Source organism: Dama dama, chromosome 24, assembly GCF_033118175.1.
Source record: "Dama dama isolate Ldn47 chromosome 24, ASM3311817v1, whole genome shotgun sequence".
Lineage (NCBI taxonomy): Eukaryota > Metazoa > Chordata > Mammalia > Artiodactyla > Cervidae > Dama > Dama dama.
In genome coordinates, this window is record NC_083704.1 from 41,348,920 (window position 1) to 41,368,363 (window position 19,444).

A 19,444-nucleotide genomic window follows, 5' to 3' on the forward strand; every position below is an offset into this window, starting at 1 on the left:
TAGAGATGGTTATTTGTATGAGGAGCAATGTTAAAGAACCATAAACAAAGTTCATCCTTTAACGCCAAGTCCTAGAAAGAAAGTGACAAAGAGCACACAATGAAACCTCTACCCTTACATATAATTGCTATACTGTTAAGTTCTTTATGGGAGGGATTCAAATTGAAAAATAGGAAAATTGTTTAATGGGCAGTACTGCAACGTGCTACATTTTTGAGTAATTTAATAGTGGCAGTCCTAGAATATCTTCCATAGGAATCAGCTAAGAATTTGATTTCTTGATGTTTTTCTGTTTCCTGCTAAACTGTCAACAAACCTCAGACACTGTGATTGTGAGGAATTTTTACTACATAATGAAAAGAAAGATTGTGTATTAGAAGAAATGTCTTTTAGTCAATACCTTGAAGGTTTAAGAAAAAGTTTTAAATACTATTATTGTCAAATCTGATTGTGTGCTTAACAGGTGTTTCTATTTTGCCGTTTTTACATTGTGTGCACCAATCATAAATTCCAGTCAAGGCAACATTGGTGTACTTGGATTAACAACTTCTTTAGGAAATTCTATTCTTGCCAAGTCATTTCTCCCTGTATCAGAAGAAATATTTACATTAATATTTCCAGAGTAGTGAACACTTATAGAATATTGCTTTATATTGCCCCCTTCCCCCTCCCCAACCCCCACCTGTATAGGCAGTCTTTGGTTTTTTCATCCTTCCAAGTAACAGAGAACTCTGGTTCTGGACTTTGGGGCAAATATTCATTTTTTACAGAAATTGTTCAAAACATCCGGGATTAAACACCTCTTTCATACACACTCTCTCACACACACACACATAAATACACACCATCCCTCTCTGGCAGAATTTCCGACTTTAAAATATGCATCCCACGTCAGAGGTAGGTATAGTTTAAAGTGTCAGCTTTGAGCTGTTCCAAGCATCTCTCTGGCAAAAAGCAAGCGGAAGTGGTTGAGAAATGTCTCCAGGCACTGGTGCTTCCCCTTGAGTCAATGAGAGTCCCCTCTCAGTCTTCCTGGCTCCCTCTATCTCTAAAACCCGAGGCACATGGGGGCGCGAAATCCCCGCCTCCTCTTGCTGCCCAGAGCAGTTCTTAACCTTTTTTGGGCTGGAGACCTACAGAAAGCAATAGACACTCTCTCAGTGGGTCTGAGGTTGGGGCAAGCACAACTGAAAAGCTTTGGGAAACTTTGAGGAGACCATGAATTTGAAACACATCCTGAACTGCCAGATGAGAACCCCAGCTCCAAAACTCTTGACCTCGGCAGGTGAAGCCAAGAGTGGAGCCCGGAAGCCAAACCCCCTCCCTCGTGAGAAACTGGGGGACGAGAAGGTGCCCCTGCGCTGGTCCACTTTCACTTGTGAGAAACCAAAAGGAGATAGGGACAGAAATTCATAGAGAAAGAGAAGAGAGAGAGATGGCGACCGTGTAGAAAGAGAAAAGGGATGGGGGAGATGCGGGAAGTGGTGCACAGTGGGACGGAGAGAAGAGACCGTAAGCGGGAAAGGGGTCACAGAGCGGACTGACAGGGCGAGGGAGAGAAGAGATTCCGAAGGGAGAAAGAGAGGATACGGGGGAGAGACTGGAGGCGCCAGGAAAGAGGGAGAACGTTCTCTGCTCTGTTCTCTCCAGGGCAGGGAGTCTCAGAAAAGCCCGTCCCGGGGAGATGGCGGACCGCACTCGGCGCCCCTGCGCTCCCGGCCCCGGCGACTCTGCGAGCAGCAAGTACCGCACGGCAGCCCAGGAGCCGAGTGGCAGGAGGCGGTCCCCACTCACTCCGCTTTCTCCTCCCCTCTCCGAGAGGCGGGGACCTGAGTATTTGAGTAGCGCGCCCCCCCCCTCCGCCCCCCAGCCCCCCATTCAAGAAGCCGCTCCGCTATCCCCGCCAGCACAGGGCGCCCGGCGCGCCTCGGAGCGCACGTTCCGCGCTTTCTCCTGCCGGCTCCCTGTACATTATGCGGCCAAGCAGCCGAGCCCCAGTCCTCCTCCTCCTCCTGCTCCTCCGGCTCCTCCTGCGGCCCGAGCGGCTCAGCTCTCGGCAGGCGGCGGCGTTGCTCAGCCGAGCGCAGACGGGACCCTCGCCGCGAGACCTCAGCGACTCCTAAAGTCAAAAGTTGGCGGCGGGCACCGTGCTCCGCGCGCTCTCCGCAGCCGCAGCCTCGCAGCCAAGGAGGGCAGGAGGGGAGGGGGGTGGGGGCGGCTGGGGAGGGGTGGGGAGCACCATGCAGTTTGTATCCTGGGCCACACTGCTAACGCTCCTGATGCGAGACCTGGCCGAGATGGGGAGCCCAGATGCCGCGGCGGCCGTGCGCAAGGACAGGCTGCACCCGAGGCAAGGTAACGAGAGGCGGCCACGGGGACCTTTCCGCCCCTGTCGCCACCTCCTTAGCCTCCGTGTCCCACGGCGGACACCCCGCAGCGGAGGCCTCTCTCTCCCCTCTCCTTTTCCTAGAAAGAATTATCTCCCGCTTTGCAGCCTCTCCCTTCTTTAGGTCATTCCCAGGCATTCTCTCAAGAGACACTGTGGAAAGAGCTTAGTCCGCCCCCTTCTTTTAGCCTGATCTTTCTCCTTACCCATGCCAGGCCCCAAACTATGGTTGGTTAGTAACTGGGGGCACCACCTCGTCGCATAATTCAGGGTATCTGTCAGGATCTATAATCATGTTATGTATTTTGTCTTGTTCAGTCTCTGACAGCATCTAACACTTTTTGACACATAGTAGGTGTTCAGCAAATATTTGTCCAGTTATTGAAGGTGAAGGGATTGACTTGAATGGGGAGGAAAAAGCTGGAAAATAACTTAGGAGAACCCCCCCCCCCCACACACACACACACACTTCATTTTTAAGTTAAAGCTTGCAGAAAACTGTATTATCGGTTCATGTGCCTCTGCTTCTCTCTACAGCGAGATTATTAGAGACCCTGAGCGAATACGACATCGCGTCTCCTGTCCGAGTGAACGCTCTCGGAGAACCCTTTCCCACGAACGTACACTTCAAAAGAAGGCGACGAAGCATTAACTCTGCCTCTGACCCCTGGCCTGGCTTCGCCTCCTCCTCTTCCTCCGCTACCTCCTCCCAGGAGCATTACCGCCTCTCCGCCTTTGGCCAGCAATTTCTATTTAATCTCACCGCCCATGCTGGATTTATCGCTCCAATGTTCACTGTCACCCTCCTTGGGGCACCTGGGGTGAACCAGACTAAGTTTTATTCCGAGGAGGAAGCGGAACTCAAGCACTGTTTCTACAAAGGCCATGTCAATACCAAGTCAGAGCACACGGCCGTCATCAGCCTCTGCTCGGGAATGGTAAGTGGACGCGTGCCCCCTCCCCGGCCCTGCCCTCTCACCTCCTAGCCCGCTTCTGGAAGACTTAATTGCTCTCTAGCCTAGGACCCTCACTGCGCCGTCTCCGCTCTGGCGCTAAACATGGGCTACAAACTTGTTTGCGTCCTACGCTTTGGGTGGCTACTCCGGCGAGTGTGCTGACACTTGAGAGAAGCTCATCCTCCCCGACACCCCCCTCATCAAGTCCCAGGAGGGGGAGCTCTGAATGTTTCGGAGCTTTCTAGGGTCCAAATTCAGCTCAGCTGTTGAACTGCGTGTTGCCCCACACCAGTAGGTGGCTGGGATGTCGGTTTCCAAACTCGAAGGGACTTGTCCTTCCCTTCTGCAAACTCGGCCGCCCAGAAGTGGAGCAGCTGAGCACAGGGAGAGCCCGACTCCTTATTGGCGCATCTTGAGTCGGGGGTGTGGGCTGAGAATCCCCCGCGTCCGGTACGGGGAGTTCCTTCTGTGTGTCTTGGAGGGCGGTGCGTAATCTAGAGTCCCCACGTTCTCTCAGGGTCTTTTTTCAGGCGCCAGGAACCCTGAGGCTGAACTGGATTGACAGGGAACAGGTCCGGTCTCAGGAACGGAAGGGTGGGCCCAGGGCTCAGGGGGCGGGGGAGAGGGCGGGGCCTGTTCTGGATGCTCTGCTTCAGCAAGGAAACTAGGAGTGGGGGTGCGTCGCAGTCCGACTCTGCACCCTGCTGGCGGGGTGGCCCCAAGAAGCAGAAATCCTGGGGAGAGCTTGGAGAGATTTCCGTTCTCCTGAGATTTCCACTACCCATGGGGTGCCAGAGAATTCGAAAAGGGAGCCTGAGGTGCACATTTCCCTAAAGAGGGAGGGTGAGAGGGCGGGGAAGTCCCCCCCTCCCCATGCACTGCAAAATACGCACTTAGCAGGGGACCCAAGCTGGTACCCCTACACGGTGTTTATTTACTCACGCCCCTTTTTCTTTCCCCCTCCTCCCCCGCCCCACTTGCTCTCTTGTCTGCCCTACACTTGTCTGCCCTCTCCCTTTTATGGGATTTGAGGGTCCGCTGTAAGGTTTTGGCCCAAGTGAGAGCGGTTCTAGAACTTCCCCAAGCGACGTGCGTTTCTGCCACGCGCTCTGACGCAGAAACTATCTTGGGTCAGGATCTCCCAGCGCACAGGGGCTATGCGTCCTGCTCCCCAGTGATGCAATTACTTTTCCCCAGAGCACCCATACTCCCAGCCGTTACCTTTTCTAAGTGGAAGCTTGGACTACTTACCCAGGGCGCTTGGCTGCCCCCCCTTCCGCGCGCTGCTGTTAGTGGCTCGCGAGTCCCAAATGTTGATGTCGCATCCATCTCCTCTGCTCAACTGAGGGATCGGGTGGGAAAGGAGGCAAGCTTGTAGACTGAGAGGGGGGAGGTTTAGGCTGCTGGGATGCGAGGATGAAGATGAAACCCCTTTAGCCCCCAGCAAAGCTCCCAGAGTCGCGGTGCGTCGTTGAGATTGTTTGGGGGTGGGCGGAGACGGCAGTTTGGCGAAATGGGAGGGGGTGCTGCATGAGTCATCGTTGCCCCGGGACGCCTGGAATCCTTCTGTTCTTGGAAAGGTTGTTTGATCTGGGTGGGTATAAGTCAGGTGCTGGAACCCAGAGCATCAGAGTGTGCCCAGATTCCAAGGCTGTAACCCACAGTTCCAGAACCTTACTGATAGGGCTGCTGTGTGTAAGTCAAGTTTGTAAACAGCCTTTACTCCTCCTCCCTCCCCGCCTCCACACCCTGCTGAGTGGCCCCAGCAGTGGTATAAACGTTTTGCTGCGCAGGACCTTAATTTCTGTTGGCAATTTTAGGTGGTAACTCGCACTTGTAACTGCAGAATAGTAAGTAACTCTCTTAGGGAACTGAGGGCCAGGACTTAAGAAAGATGAACCCCCTAGACCTTGAGTCCATTTGTATTGTGCCTAATTTGCAGTCTGGCTCTTTTTTTGGAGGGGAGGGAGGTGCAGAAGATCTGGCCTGTTATCCGAAAAATATGCGAGGTAGCCTTTTATAGCTGGAATGAATCTAGCTCCAAAATCCTTGCCCCTTTGCCTTCCTTTTGGAATTTATCTTTCTTGGAAAGATGTCCCTGTACCGGTTTGGTACTTGTAGTATCTTGGCGCTTCTCCTGGCGCTCTCAGGAAATCTTCCTGGGAATCGTTCACTCTTTAGACTGAGCCGTGGCAGCCTTCCTCCCTCCCCTCACCCTACTGGTCAGTTATTAGTTTCCCTGAAATCCTTCTCAGATGTGTTTCTCACCTGTTCTGAGCAGCCCTGCTCTACCTCCAGACCTCTTTGCTTCTCTCTTCCTCTCTCATTAGGGCTGATGTCTAAGAAATATTTCTGTCTGGCTTCTTCTTCTGGTCTTTTCTCTTTAATCCCTGGCACACACTGCTTGGGGCTTCCCTGGTGGCTCAGAGGTTAAAGCGTCTGCCTACAATGCTGGAGACCTGGGTTCAATCCCTGGGTTGGGAAGATCCCCTGAAGAAGGAAATGGCAACCCACTCCAGTATTCTTGCCTGGAGAATCCCATGGACAGAGGAGCCTGGTGGGCTACAGTCCACGGGGTCGCAAAGAGTCGGACATGACTGAGTGACTTCAGTTCAGTTCAGTTTTACACACTGCTTGTAGATTAATGATGACAAGGTGCAAAACCACATTGCTACCCTGTTCAGTTACTGCACAGACCTCCCCACTGCCTAGTGAATGACTATAAATTCTTCACTCTGGCACTTAAGGCCAATGACCGTGTACCTCCTCACCCCTTTGTACATCCGTAGTGTCTAGTCTCATCTGTCAAGCTTTGCTTCACAAATCCTACATTTCAGGCAAACTGTTTTTGCACATTTCATTTCCCTCCCATCTCGTAACCTTTGGGCCTTTGGATTTACCAGGTGACCTCAACCAGCTTCACATTCTCAAATCACACCCTTCTTTCAAAGTGTAACTAATGTATTTTGTTCCCCAGGAAACCTCTTCCTGGTCCTTCAGACTGCTGCCATCTCTCTCCACTTTCACAGACATATACCTTCTCTCCCTCCTTGATGTTTAGTGTACTCTCCCTTGTATTATGGTTCTTGCAACACATGTTCTATCCCCTTTTCCTGGGAAGCAGGGTCAGCATCAATTCGTTTCTCTCCCGCAGTGGAACCTTTTGTGTATTGTAAGTACTTAGAGCCTGTATTTGAATAAATGGTCGCCTTAGCCAAGAAAGGGTTACTCTTCATTCAAACAATTGTGTTGTGAATAAGCCACAAAATTAATTTGACCTCATTTATATTCCTTTTACTGAACTCTTGTTATGTGCCTTGTACTGTAATAAGTACTTTATATATGCAATATTTCATCTGAATCCTTACAACAGCCCAATCCTTGAAAGAACCCATTTTGCAGTTGTCACTGAATCTTTGAGAGATGGGGACTTGCTTGTGGTTTCACAGGTAGCAAGTGACAGAGCTGGGGTTTCCATCCATTCCTTCTGACCATACTCTTAACCATGGGCCAGAGACTGAATCTGTGTTCCTAAAGAGAATTTCAAAGTTTTATTTTTCTTTTTTAAAGGCACTAGACTAGAGTCAGGGTACCTGAGTCCCAGATTTAGCAGGAGAACTATTCCACTGCATCTGTATCACTGAAGGGGACAAGTCAGTTCCTGCCTCTGGACCTCAGTTTCTCCTTTTAATAATCAAAGATGCCAGACTTTCACCAGATGGGCTCCCAGATTCTTTCTCAGTATTTGTGGCCCATCTCTAGTAGCTTTCACATGTTGTATTCGGTTTCTTGCTCTGTGCTCAGAGAGCACCAGAGTTGTGTTTTGAAAATAGGCAGTGGTGCCTGGGTAAAAGCAAACTTGTTAAATCATTTCTTCTCTGGAAGCCAATTACTCTCTTATTCTGACACCAGACTGTGTCAGAGCTATCTTCTCTTTAAGTCAGGGGCTGGTGAACTACATGGGGAGTTTGTTTGTTTGTTTTTTTTAAATACAAAGATTAGATCTTACTATTAGAAATACAAAAATCTAAAAAAAAAAAAAATGAAAGAAAGAAAGAAATACCAAATCTGCATACATAGGGTGATTTCTCAAATCTAAATTTATTTTTCAACTTCCCAGGAAATTTTGACACTTAGCTGGGTTTGGGAACCCCAGTGCTTAGCCAAGTACTTTAAAACTTGGTCATGCCTAAGAATTCTAAAATGTCAGTTCTTGGGCCCTACCTACCCCCCAGAAATTTCAATTCAGTAGATTAGAATTTGGGTGGAATATCAGCACTTGAGTGCTGATATTGCCACTGATGTTCAAGAGCAGTCATTTCCTGGGTCCAGGGGAAAGTCAAAGGCCTGTGCCTTTTCCCCCACATTGAGGGAAAAGGAACCACAAAGAAGGAGAGAAGAGCTTGGTTTTTTCCTTGAAATACTGCCCACTGGCCTGGCCTGGGGTCTTTTTATCGCTGTTGTAAGGTTTCCTTTGGGTGGCTCAACCTTGCAGCTTCATTTATAATTTGCAGAACTTGTAGGTATATGGGAAGGGGAGTAGAAAGAGTTACTGTGAAACTCTTAGAATGATTGGCAAACACAAATTATATCCTGGTGGTTAGAGGCTGGCTCACTCTGCAACACCAAAAGCCACTTCTGTTCCAAGCCCTGACAAGGTATCACTTTGCTAAGCAGTTTACACCCATTATCTCATTTAATCTGCACAGTGACAGTAAATATTTTTATCCCTCATTGATAAACAAGGAAGGTGAAGCTCAGGGTAGTTAAGGAACTTTCCCAAGGTGGGCGAGCAAGTGGTGGCACTGAGGTTGGAGCCCTGGGCAGCCTGACTGGAGAGTCTTACCCAGGTCAGGCCCTGTGAGCGGGGAGAGGGCTGATGGAGGCTCCTCACTGTCCCTGGCAGCACCGCTGGTCAACATGTGCTTCCTGATTTTCAAGTCAGGATAAGACTTTCTTGAGGAGGCTTTTCTCTTTGGAATTGATACTTGTTCCTGTTTCCAAGCTCTCCTAACACACAGAAACCCTCTTTCAGCAGCCTGGAGGAGTGAATATAATTACAGCTTAAGCACCGAGGAAATATTTCTTAGAGACTGATTTGGATAGCAGGTTCTGTAGAGTCCAATCAAAGGTTAGGGTATTGATATGACAAAGAGTGAAAAAAGAAAAATAAAAAAAACTACTTCTCCAAGTACACCAGTAAGATTTTCAGCTCAAGGAGCCCTCATGGGAAAGGAGTTGGGTAAGATGGCACCACTTACTTGGCATTGTTCCACTGTCTTTTTTCCTCCCAGTGGCTAAGTTATATTAAATCAACTTCTCATCTCTCTCTATTTGCAGCTGGGCACATTTCGGTCCCATGATGGGGATTATTTTATTGAACCACTACTGTCCATTGATGAACAAGAAGATGAAGAGGTGCAGAACAAACCCCACATTATCTACAGGCACAGCGGCCCCCACAGAGAGCCGGCAGCAGGACGGCATGCATGTGACACCTCAGGTATTGGCGTCTTGCTTAAATGGGAGATCCTAGCTGTGTGAGCTGGGTTACCTGCCAGGCCTCAAAGATGTAGCTGTTTCACAGGCTGCAGAGCACTCCCATTTACTTTGTCTTTGTTATTCAGTCTTCAAGCCAGGTAGGTGTATTCCCATTGTACAGGTGTGGAAACTAAAAAGGTTTAGTCACTTGTCCAGTGTTGCACGGTTAATAAGTGACAAATCCAGGAGGTGAACTCATATAGCAGTGACTCCAAGCCCACTCTGGGCAGAGCCACCTCTTGCTGAAGTTGCTAATTTTTAGGATTAAGCTTTAGTGATGTCTTGAGGCTATTGTTATTGTATTCATTAGGACTTCTAGGTGTACAAGTATGAAAAAGTCTTAGAAATGGAAGGCACAAAAACTTCTATACGTTTATTGGAATTTTTTTCAATCAGCTTCAGTGTAACTACTATTCTGTGACTTCAGGAAGCATGGGATGGAGCTGTGGGTGTCAGTTGAGTGCATGTATACCTGCCACAGATTTTCTTCCATCCTGCCCAGATTCTTGGAGGTTTGGTGCTAACACGGCTTGGCCATTGTCGGTTGTTCCCCTGGGCACACTGGAAAGCTAATGCTTGTGTGTGCTTCTCTGTCTCCAGTCTTGAAGCACCCTTTCACTGTCTCTGAAGCCTGCTTATTTCTCTCTGATGGTCCTGTTTCTTTGGAAACCATCTATCTGTTTGGCCCTAAGTTTTAGGATGTTTGTTAAAATACCGTCTTTTTTTATTGTTTCTAAAGTTTTATCCCTCCCCTCCATTCTTTATTTTTTAAAGTCTCTTCCTCAAATTAAGTGATTTCTCAGGGTGTTTCTGGTTTCTCCAAATAAGACCAAAATTCAAGAGCAAGAAGGTCTTCCTAAAATGATCACTTGTTTCATCTTGTATCTATATCAGGTTCTTCCACTGTGGCAGAGTGCGATGTCCTCTTCTCTCCAGGAATTATTAGTTCTAAAGTGAAACCTTCAATAAAAGATGACGCTGGCTTGTAACGTGCTATAGCCAAGTTGTAGGGTGTGTCATCTGGCTTTATCCTACTCAGTCCTGTGTTCTTAACCACCAGGGCTAATTGGAACATAACTGAAATGTTCTGTCTAGCCTCTATACAGAGCCAAGGGGTAGAGATGGGAGTCAGAAGTCAGAAACCGTCATTAGGGTGCCAAGACTGCCAGCCATCTGCAAGTTGAATGGCAAGACATTTATCACATCTTTGTGGCCCTCCTAATAAGAATGTAGACCTTAACTTCTGACTTTCTAAATCTGAACTAGGAAGTGCCTATTTTATGCATATGTGTAAAGAAAGGAAATATCTCTCTTCCACTTCCATCTTATATAATGTACATTCAAAAGATATATAACATTTTCATTGATCAATTTGTTGAACATTGGCACTTTCTGACACTCTTCTCCCTAAAGTGAAAGCAAACCACTGTTTTTTAAAAACTGCCTTTTATTATTTATTATGGTCTTATTTTTTACTGACATTGGACAAAGCACTTTACCTACACGACTTCACTTAATCATCACCACAGCAACCCTATGAGACAGACACCAGTCACCCCTCCATTGTGCCTGTTAAAGGAGCTGAGGCTTTCAGAGATGAAACAGCTTACCTAAGATCTCACAACTAGTCCTTGATGACAACCCATGATTTCCTGTCTTATCTTGCAGCCTTTGCTGTGTGCAGCTGTGATGTGTATGAGTGTGTACATTCAGGTGTGTGTTTGTGTGAAAGAGAGAGAGAGGAGTCTTTCTTAATACTATCATTCCAAAAATTCTCTGGGTTCATTTTCTTAAATTAATTACCAAAATAAATAGACATTTGGTTTTCTGGACCAGAGGAGAAGTCATTGTCAAGTTCAGTTAAAGACACAAAAGAGAGGGAATCTGCAAAGGTAAGAAAAGAGGACAGCAAAAGATGCCTTTGCTGTCTCTACCATTTTTTTTGAAAAAAAATTCTTTTTTTTCAAAACCACTTATTTGTGGTCTAATTATCAGTATTGAGGCCTCTGAGCCATCTTCCAAATCACCAGTGCCAACTTTTAGTTTTCTATCTGATTTTTTGCTTGCTGGTGACCAATCTGGCAGACCCTTCCCTCACCCTGTGTGATGATTCAGAAGGCTGGCAGTTTTGATTGGCTCTTTCAAAGGTTGCTGTTGGACTATGCCCACTCTGGTTTTTCTCTCCCAGCTGCTTCAGCTCCCCTTCTTTGAGTTCAGATACAGGAAGCTCAGAGCAATTGGAGAGAACTTTGGAACATGGCACATTTCACCAGCAGCCATTAACAGCATGGACCAGCAGATCAGAAACCTCCAAAATCCAGGGAGCTTTGGCACAGGGAGTAAAAGTAGGTGGGGGTGGGAGAAGTCCTTCTGGCTAGGGATTATCTGGCCAATGTAAATATCAGTTCATTCAGCTTCAGAGATATCCCCCCAAAAGCACTGGTTGGTAATCAGAGGTAAACTTTAAAAGTGCCCTGGGAGCCTCATGCAGATTCTTTAAACAAACTCCCCTTGCAGGGAAGTGAGATGGAGCAAGAATCAGTGGAGTTTAAAAAGCATTCCAAGTGACTTAGAAGTTCAGTTCTATGTGAGAGTTCCCACTAAAGTGGGTTTTTGGGCAGTAAGCACTGTCCATAGCTGGCAGTGTCTTTGCATCTCCATCACTGCCTTCTGTCTTCACTTCTCATAAAGTGATGATTCAAATTAGGAGAAACTAGCTGTAGGTCAACATGCTAAGTCTACCCAGATGAGCAAACTGTAGGCCTGGGATGTTAAGTGACTTGTTTACAGGAGTGATACTTAAATATTCAACAAGAAACCTTCGGAATTTAAGATGGCCCAGGCCTGGAAGCAGGCACCTGGAAGCCCTCTGCTGAGCTAGGTGTAACCTTTCAGTTGCTGGATTATGAGAGTCTTCCTGGGGGCAGGGCACTGTGGCTGTGACACTGCTTCCTACAGACGGAATAGAGGTCTTGCTCATTTCTGATGGTTAATGTATGTTGAGTTTTCAAAAAGGATTCTGAGATAAGTTCTATTAAAAAGACATGTAGAAGGAGTCTTCTGGAGTAAAAATGTTATGGAATTAGAAAGGAGTCTACAACATAATTTATTCATTAATGTGTGCATTTATTCATTCAGCCATGAGCTATTTATTGAGTAACTCCTCTATGCCATGAGGATTAAACCATCTTTTTAGTTAGATATGTGACCTGAAGCGCATTTAGAACATAAAGTAAGAGTAACATGTCCCTTCCAAGAGGGTAGGTAGGACTAAATGAGTATGAACTAATGAAAACTCCAGGGACAGATGGTAGACAATCACTGAATGGGAGATTTTTTTTTTAATGATCATAAAAATAGAAATTAAGACACCATAGCTAGGTGTGATGACTCAAAAAATTTGGTATTTAGACTCAAAATACCAAAACTCAAAGTTAATCGTATCCCTGAGGTTAAGCTTAGAGCTTCTTGGTCACCTGATCATAAAAGGCCAATAAGAGCCTTGCCCCATGGTGCCCCTGCCAGTGAGTGGCAGGTGTAAGAGCCCTCTCTTTGTGTTTATCTCTACCTAATGCAGCATTTTCGGAGAAGGCAATGGCACCCCACTCCAGTACTCTTGCCTGAAAAGTCCCATGGACGGAGGAGCCTGGTAGGCTGCAGTCCATGGGGTCTGGAAGAGTCTGATACGACTGAGCGACTTCACTTTCACTTTTCACTTTCATGCACTGTAGAAGGCAATGGCAGCCCACTCCGGTATTCTTGCCTGGAGAATCCCAGGGACGGGAGCCTGGTGGGCTGCCGTCTATGGGGTCACACAGAGTTGGACACGACTGAAGCGACTTAGCAGCAGCAGCAATGTAGCATTTTGAAATTTTATTTCTTGCTACTTTCTCTTAGCTCAGTGTGTCTCTGTTTTCCCATCGTTGGTTGTGTCTGCCTGTGTGCCCGTTGGCCACTTGAGTGTCTATGCATTGGTTTGTGGTTTCCATCCTGTTTGTAGGTTCCTCAGGATTCAGAAGAAGAAGGCAATGGCACCCCACTCCAGTACTCTTGCCTGGAAAATCCCATGGATGGAGGAGCCTGGTAGGCTGCAGTCCATGGGGTCGCTAAGAGCTGGACACGACTGAGCGACTTCACTTTCACTTTTCACTTTCATGCATTGGAGAAGGAAATGGCAAACCACTCCAGTGTTCTTGCCTGGAGAATCCCAGAGACAGGGGAGCCTGGTGGGCTCCAGTCTGTGGGTCGCACAGAGTTGGACACAACTGAGGCGACTTAGCAGCAGCAGCAGCAGGATTCAGGATGGGTTGTGGGGTAGCTTCTCTTTCTTATGGCAGGCCCTTGTGACTGGTCTCCCTTGCCACTGGCTCCTCAGTAGAGGTCTTTGAGGTGACTGTCTGCTCACCCTAAACACCAGAGGGGCGAATGGTAGACTCATGGGAGCTGTTTGGGAGAGTTTGTTGCTTTTTAAAAGCCCCTTCCTGCTGATCCTTTGCATTGCATTTCTAGATGACACCCCAAGTTCTGTTTCGCAGACACTTGCTATTTGCCTCTGGATTTTATGCAAGAGGATTTAGTTGTTTCTGTCAGTGAAAGAGATGAATTTCCCAATAGGTAAATGAGAGGAAGGCAGGAGAAAAGATGAACAGAAGGTTGTTCTGTTTCAGTTCAGTCGCTCAGTCATGTCTGACTCTTTGCGACCCCATGAATTGCAGCACTCCAGGCCTCCCTATCCATCACCAACTCCCGGAGTCTACTCAAACTCATGCCCATTGAGTCAGTGATGCCATCCAGCCATCTCATCCTCTGTCGTCCCCTTCTCCTCCTGCCCCCAATCCCTCCCAGCATCAGGGTCTTTTCCATTGAGTCAACTCTTCACATGAGGTGGCCAAAGTACTGGAGTTTTAGCTTCAGCATCAATCCTTCCAGTGCACACCCAGGACTGTTTGCTTGGACCTAAAAGACAGTGACTCTCTGTAACTAAAATGCCTCTCTCACCCTCCCATCTCAGCAAGGCTAGCTGTTTTGCTTTCCCTTAAGGCACTTAAGAGTTGTACACTCAGTAACCCATCAACGCCACTTCTAAGGAAGTAATTGTGGACATTTGTGTAAACAGGTTTATATACTGTGTCTGGTGGTGTTTATTATAGCAAGTGACTGGGAACAACCCAAGTGCCTTTGGTTGAAGGATAGATCAATAATTGGTGAAGTCTGCCTTTGGTGGATTCCTATGCAGCCATTAAAAATGATGGCTTGAATTTAGGTTAACAAACCCAGAAATAGGTATACTAAGTGCGCACACAAGTGATGAAGTAATATGAGGGTATGATCTCATTTTTTAAAATAATGACAGAGTGTGTGGGAGAGCATGCATGTGTAAAGAAAAAGATCTGAAGCAGTAGGCACACAAATATTAAAAGGGACTATTTCTTGTTGGTAGGAACATAGGCAATCTTTACGTTTTTAGCTTATATTCTTATATTTTTGTCATGATTCTTTATTAGGTTCATAATTAAAAAATGCAGTTGAAAATAAAAGGGGGAGTAGCGTGTAATTATTTAGTAATCCCAAGACACTTGTCACCAGGGACAGATAGCCAAGTCAAAACCACACGTTTTTGTCTTTGGGATGAGATAATCTCAACACCCAGGTAGATACAATTCCTGCCTTGTGGCTACTTCTTTGGGACACCAGGGCTGGTCAAAGCTGAGGCTCCATTCCCACCTAGTTAAACTGCCTTGTCCTCGCTGTACTAACTAACTGTGGGATTATAATGGGATTACCCTGGCTTAGTCTTAGGTGCCGGGACCTCTGCCTGTCACCCTTGTTAGAGTGTACTGTCACTTCTTGGTTGGGCTCCCAAGGATGTGATTGTAAAGCCTGGACAATACAGGATGCCTATGGAATCGCTGTGATACACACTTTCCATATATTGTCATATGTAATTCATTCATCAATACTGTGGGGTCAATATCATTAACCTATTTTACGGTTGAGTAAATTACATCTCAGTAAGGTTGAGCCTCTTGTCTAAAGTCACACAGCTGGTAGGAAGTTGGCCTGACACTTGAATCCAGATCTGATTCCAGTTTGCTCTGCTCTGAGCAGAACTTCATTGAAAACACAAATGGAAGCTGCCATCTAAAAAAAATCCTTTTTCACTCCAGTTTTCAGGGCATCCCCTTTGACTTCTATATCATCTCATCTTTAAATAATACTAACAAAAAATAAATAAATAAATAATACTAACAGTGGCTAATGTTTGTTGAGTGCTTATTGCATGGCGGACACTGTTACAAGTGTTTCCCATGGATTATATTTAATCTTTACCTCAATTTTCGTTTTTGCAGATAGGAAAACAGAGACATAGAAAATGTCCTTAAGGGTTATAGTGCTCCTAAACATACCGTTTTCCACAACCCTTTTGTCCTGGTCTGGCTAAAGTAGTTTTTTGGCCTGTCCCTTTGTTGATTGGATTGCATTTGTGTATGAATTATTTTTGCTGAAACTTTTTTTTTTTTTTTTGCTGGAACAGTTTTTTAAAATGCATTCCTAGGATCTGATTTGTTATGGAGGAGGATTGCCTGCTGCCTGGAATTCCCACTAAGGTTCTGATGACTCACGAAGCCTGTGTCTCCAATTTGCTTCTGTTGGAGTATATACTTGTTACACATTAACCTCGTGTATTCCATTAATAATTTAGCATAGATTAGCTGATTAGATTAGCTGCCCTGAGAGTTGGGCCCAAATGGAGTGAGAGACAGAGGTAAGGAACAGGCCTCAGAAGGGGTCTTTGAGTAAACAATTCTGGGACAGCTTGAGGGTTCCAGGCAGTGACAGAAGCTTTGGTTGACCTCCTACATCTGCCTGGCCCTAAGCCTGTCTGGTGTTTTGTGTGTGTGTGTGTGTGTGTGTGTGTGTGTTTAGTATTTTTAAAGTTTTTATTGACTTTGTTGCAATATTGCTTCTGTTTTATGTTTTGGTTTTTTGGCCTAGAGGCATGTGGGATCCTAGCTTCCTGAACAGGGATTGATCCTGCAACTGCTGTATTGAAAGGTGAAGTCTTAACCACTGGACTGCCAGGGAAGTCCCCTGTGGTTGTTGGTTAATTAGTGATTTGTGTGAGAGGCCAGCCTGCCACCACTTTCCCACAGCCTTTTTCTCTCCTTAGATCCTTTCCCCTCAGCCTTTTAACCTAAGAACAGGCCACACTGAAGGGACCATGTGCTGGTCAATGTGAAAGCGCATTGTGGGTTTTTTCATTTAGTTCTATAACAGCTTCCCAGGAGGAAGATGTGTCAGTTATTCCCATTTTACAAATGAAAAAACTGAACTCAAAGAGACATGAACGAACTTGTGTAAATAGGAAACAGCTGACCCTCAAACCCAAGGTCTACTGGAGTCGTTAAAGATAGATTTTGCCAGTTGGGGTTTATTGTTTTGGCTTAATTTCTTTTTATTTACCTCTTTTTGTTCCTCATCCATCTTTATATGCCTTTCCCCCCTTTTTAAAATTCTTTGATGGACCTTATGTCTATTAAATAGTCAATAACAGCAATGACTTCTAAAATCCTTTGTAAATTACTAGAAAAGTACTGTTTTAAATAATTGAATTCTTGAGCTTGTTTTCTCAGCTTTATATTCCGTGTAGCATTTATATTAAAATATTGCTTTTGTTTTAACATTAGGACTAATAGTGCAGCACACCAATAAAATTGGCAAAGGGTAGTAAAACAGAAACTTCTAATACAGGACCTGTTCTCATCTAATTTTTAAAAAATTTTCATCATGTTTTTTAAAAAACATTTTATTATGAACATCTTCAAGAAAAGTACAGGCAGAAGTAAAATGAACCACCAGTATGTACCATCTACATTTAATGATGAGAAAGTTTTTTCCCCATATTTGCTTCTTATTTTTCCTTTTTGTTAAAGTAAACCTAAGTATCATGTCATTTTCTAAATACTCTAATACATGTCTCTGAAAAATGAAGATACATTTCCTAACATACCTGTGACAGTGTTTGTCATGGTGAACAGAATCAATAGTAATTACTCCGTATCATCTGAATAGTGTCTGTGTCGGCATTTTCATGGTGGTCTCCCAAGTGCCTTCTTACAGTCCGTTTGTTCAGATGATGTTCTAATCGAGGTCCACACACTGCAGTTGGTTGTTAGGTCTCTTAAGGAACTTGTCACTTTGTTGTCATTGCCATTGTTGTTAACAATCACTGTTTTCTTTCTAGTTTTAATTTTGCTCCCTGTGACTCTTCTTTTCTTTTCCATTTCTTTTACTCTTTGACTCTTCTTTATTACCCTAAGATCGGGGTGCATCTGCAACAATTTGAAAGAGCAGGGTCAGCCCCTAAACCTAGAACACAGCAAGAAGAAAGCCACCAGGAATGAGCCACTTGTCAGAGAATTTCCTTGAGCACAAAAGGTAGTGTGTTAGGTTGTTTTCCTGACCCTTTGTCTGGAGTCTCCTGAAAACCTCCTCCCCCTTTTTTTAAAAACTGACCAATAGATCCTCAGGTTACAATATTTACTGAGACTACCTTATCTACCATTCAAGAATTTCACTCACGTGTGTTCTGAAACCCAGAAGAGCCAGTTTGCAGTTGGGAATGTGAAATGGCAGGTTAGGTTTGGATGTGAAATAAGGTCTCCATGATGTATGACACACTTTCCTGTCCCCTCCCACAAGCCCTTTTGATAAACTTCTGGATTCAGAGTTAGCCCGAGGGTGGACCATTTCACCTTTGGTCCCAAATCAGGACCTTTCCCTGTCACCTGTCATCAGATCTCAGTTGTTTTCCTTTCTGCAAAAGCCCATTCATTGCCAAGGAAAAAGGTCAGACAAATACTTGCTAGTTTGTTCATCTTCCCAGGAAACCCCTGAAACAGTTAAGATGCATGTCCTCTAAAGAAAGAATATGAGAAATGACAGAAACCTGGGACAGAGGGCAGCCATCAGATGTGCAAGCTGATGGCCACAGGAGGTACTTGGGGTAAATTTGAGGGCTTTCAGACCTTCACCTAAGCAGGCTGTCTTTTTGGAGTAAGATATCGGAGAAGCTCATGGTTCTCTTTTTACGAGGGTTTTCTTCATCTAAACCCATTCATTTAATAAAGTGCTATTTACCCATATAGTTGAGGTTTAAAATTTTTGTTTCTTGCGTCTTTATTGAGATGTAATTGGAGGTTTAAATTCTTGAACTTTGTATCTGCCAAAGTTAGGTTCTTTGATAATTAGATTATTATAGAATCCTTGTCATAGCTATTTGTGGGTAACTAGAGTCTGCTTGGGAGAAGGCAATGGCACCCCACTCCAGTACTCTTGCCTGGAGAATCCCATGGACGGAGGAGCCTGGTAGGCTACAGTCCATGGGGTCTCGAAGAGTCGGACACGACTGAACGACTTCACTTTCACTTTTCACTTTCATGCACTAGGGAAGGAAATGGCAGCCCACTCCAGTATTCTTGCCTGGAGAATCGCAGGGACGGGAGCCTGGTGGGCTGCCGTCAATGGGGTCACACAGAGTTGGACACGACTGACGTGACTCAGCAGCAGCAGCAGCAGAGTCTGCTTGTGTCTGGACCAGACTTCTGCTTGGAAATGCTGTGCAACCCCGAATCATTAGTGAGTCCAGAGCGTCTTGCATGTCACAGAGAGGAGCGAGAGGAGATTCAAAATACCGTGGTTGTGTACTTGTGGGCAGTGGCCTTTGAGAAGGAGTAAAAATAAATGAGCGGCAAATGTTGGTAAAATGCTTCCTTTTTTATCAATTCCCCATCTCTCACATGACATTAGAGTTAGGGTAGGGTGTTAGGAATGCGCTTGGCCTGTGATGTGTGAGAAAAGTTTAAATTAATGGGATAGACCTCAGAATTTTCCTGCTAAGATTTTAATTTTTTACAAATATTTTTATTTTCCATTATATTGGAAAGTATATTATATATATACTACATATGTATATATATAATATATTCTAGTATTTTCTTAATTTCTTTTTTCTATTAAGGTATTATTTATACTCAGAAAACAGTCATCTTTTTCAGTGTACAGTTTTTCAAGTTTTGGCATATAGTCAGGTAACCATTATCACAATCAAGATAGAGAATGATTCCTGCTGTGCTTTGCAGCAGCCTCCTATTTTCTGTCTCTCTAGTTTGGCCTTCTCCAGAATGTCATATCACTGGAATCATTAACCATGGTCATTTGAGGTTCATACACACTGTTGCCTGCATCAGTAATTCATCCCTTTGTATTGCTGAATAGTGTTCCACTGTATGGGTAGACCTTGATTTGTTTATTACCCAGTTGAGGGATAAAGTTTGGCAATTAAAAATGAAACCTCTAAAAATTTTCATGCAGATTTCAGGGTGAACATACGTTTTCAGTTGCATAAATACCTAGAAGTGAGATAGCTGAGTTATATGGTAAGCGCATGTTTACCTTTATAAGAAGTTGCCCACCTACTCTTCAAGGTGATTGTACCGTTTTGCAGCCCCAGTGGCAGGGTGTAAAGCCCCGCTGCGTCTTCACCAGCCCTCGGTGCGGG

At 45.3% G+C, this 19,444-nt stretch overlaps 1 protein-coding gene and 1 long non-coding RNA gene across 4 annotated transcripts in view; one reads left to right on the forward strand and one right to left on the reverse strand.

Moving 5' to 3' along the window:
* The window catches only part of LOC133045783 (uncharacterized), a 297,594-nt gene extending 292,574 nt beyond the window's left edge, over positions 1 to 5,020 (reverse strand). Inside the window, exon 1 of the long non-coding RNA XR_009690352.1 lies at positions 4,594 to 5,020. This is a non-coding gene — a long non-coding RNA (uncharacterized LOC133045783). The remainder of the gene's footprint in view (positions 1 to 4,593) is intronic.
* ADAMTS9 (ADAM metallopeptidase with thrombospondin type 1 motif 9) overlaps positions 2,210 to 19,444 on the forward strand; it is a 162,489-nt gene continuing 145,254 nt past the window's right edge. For all 3 annotated transcript variants that reach the window (XM_061128143.1, XM_061128145.1, XM_061128144.1), the window contains exons 1-3: positions 2,210 to 2,355; positions 2,924 to 3,324; positions 8,683 to 8,845. In XM_061128143.1, the coding sequence (XP_060984126.1) occupies positions 2,241 to 2,355; positions 2,924 to 3,324; positions 8,683 to 8,845 (679 nt within the window). In that variant the 5' untranslated portion in view covers positions 2,210 to 2,240. The remainder of the gene's footprint in view (positions 2,356 to 2,923; positions 3,325 to 8,682; positions 8,846 to 19,444) is intronic.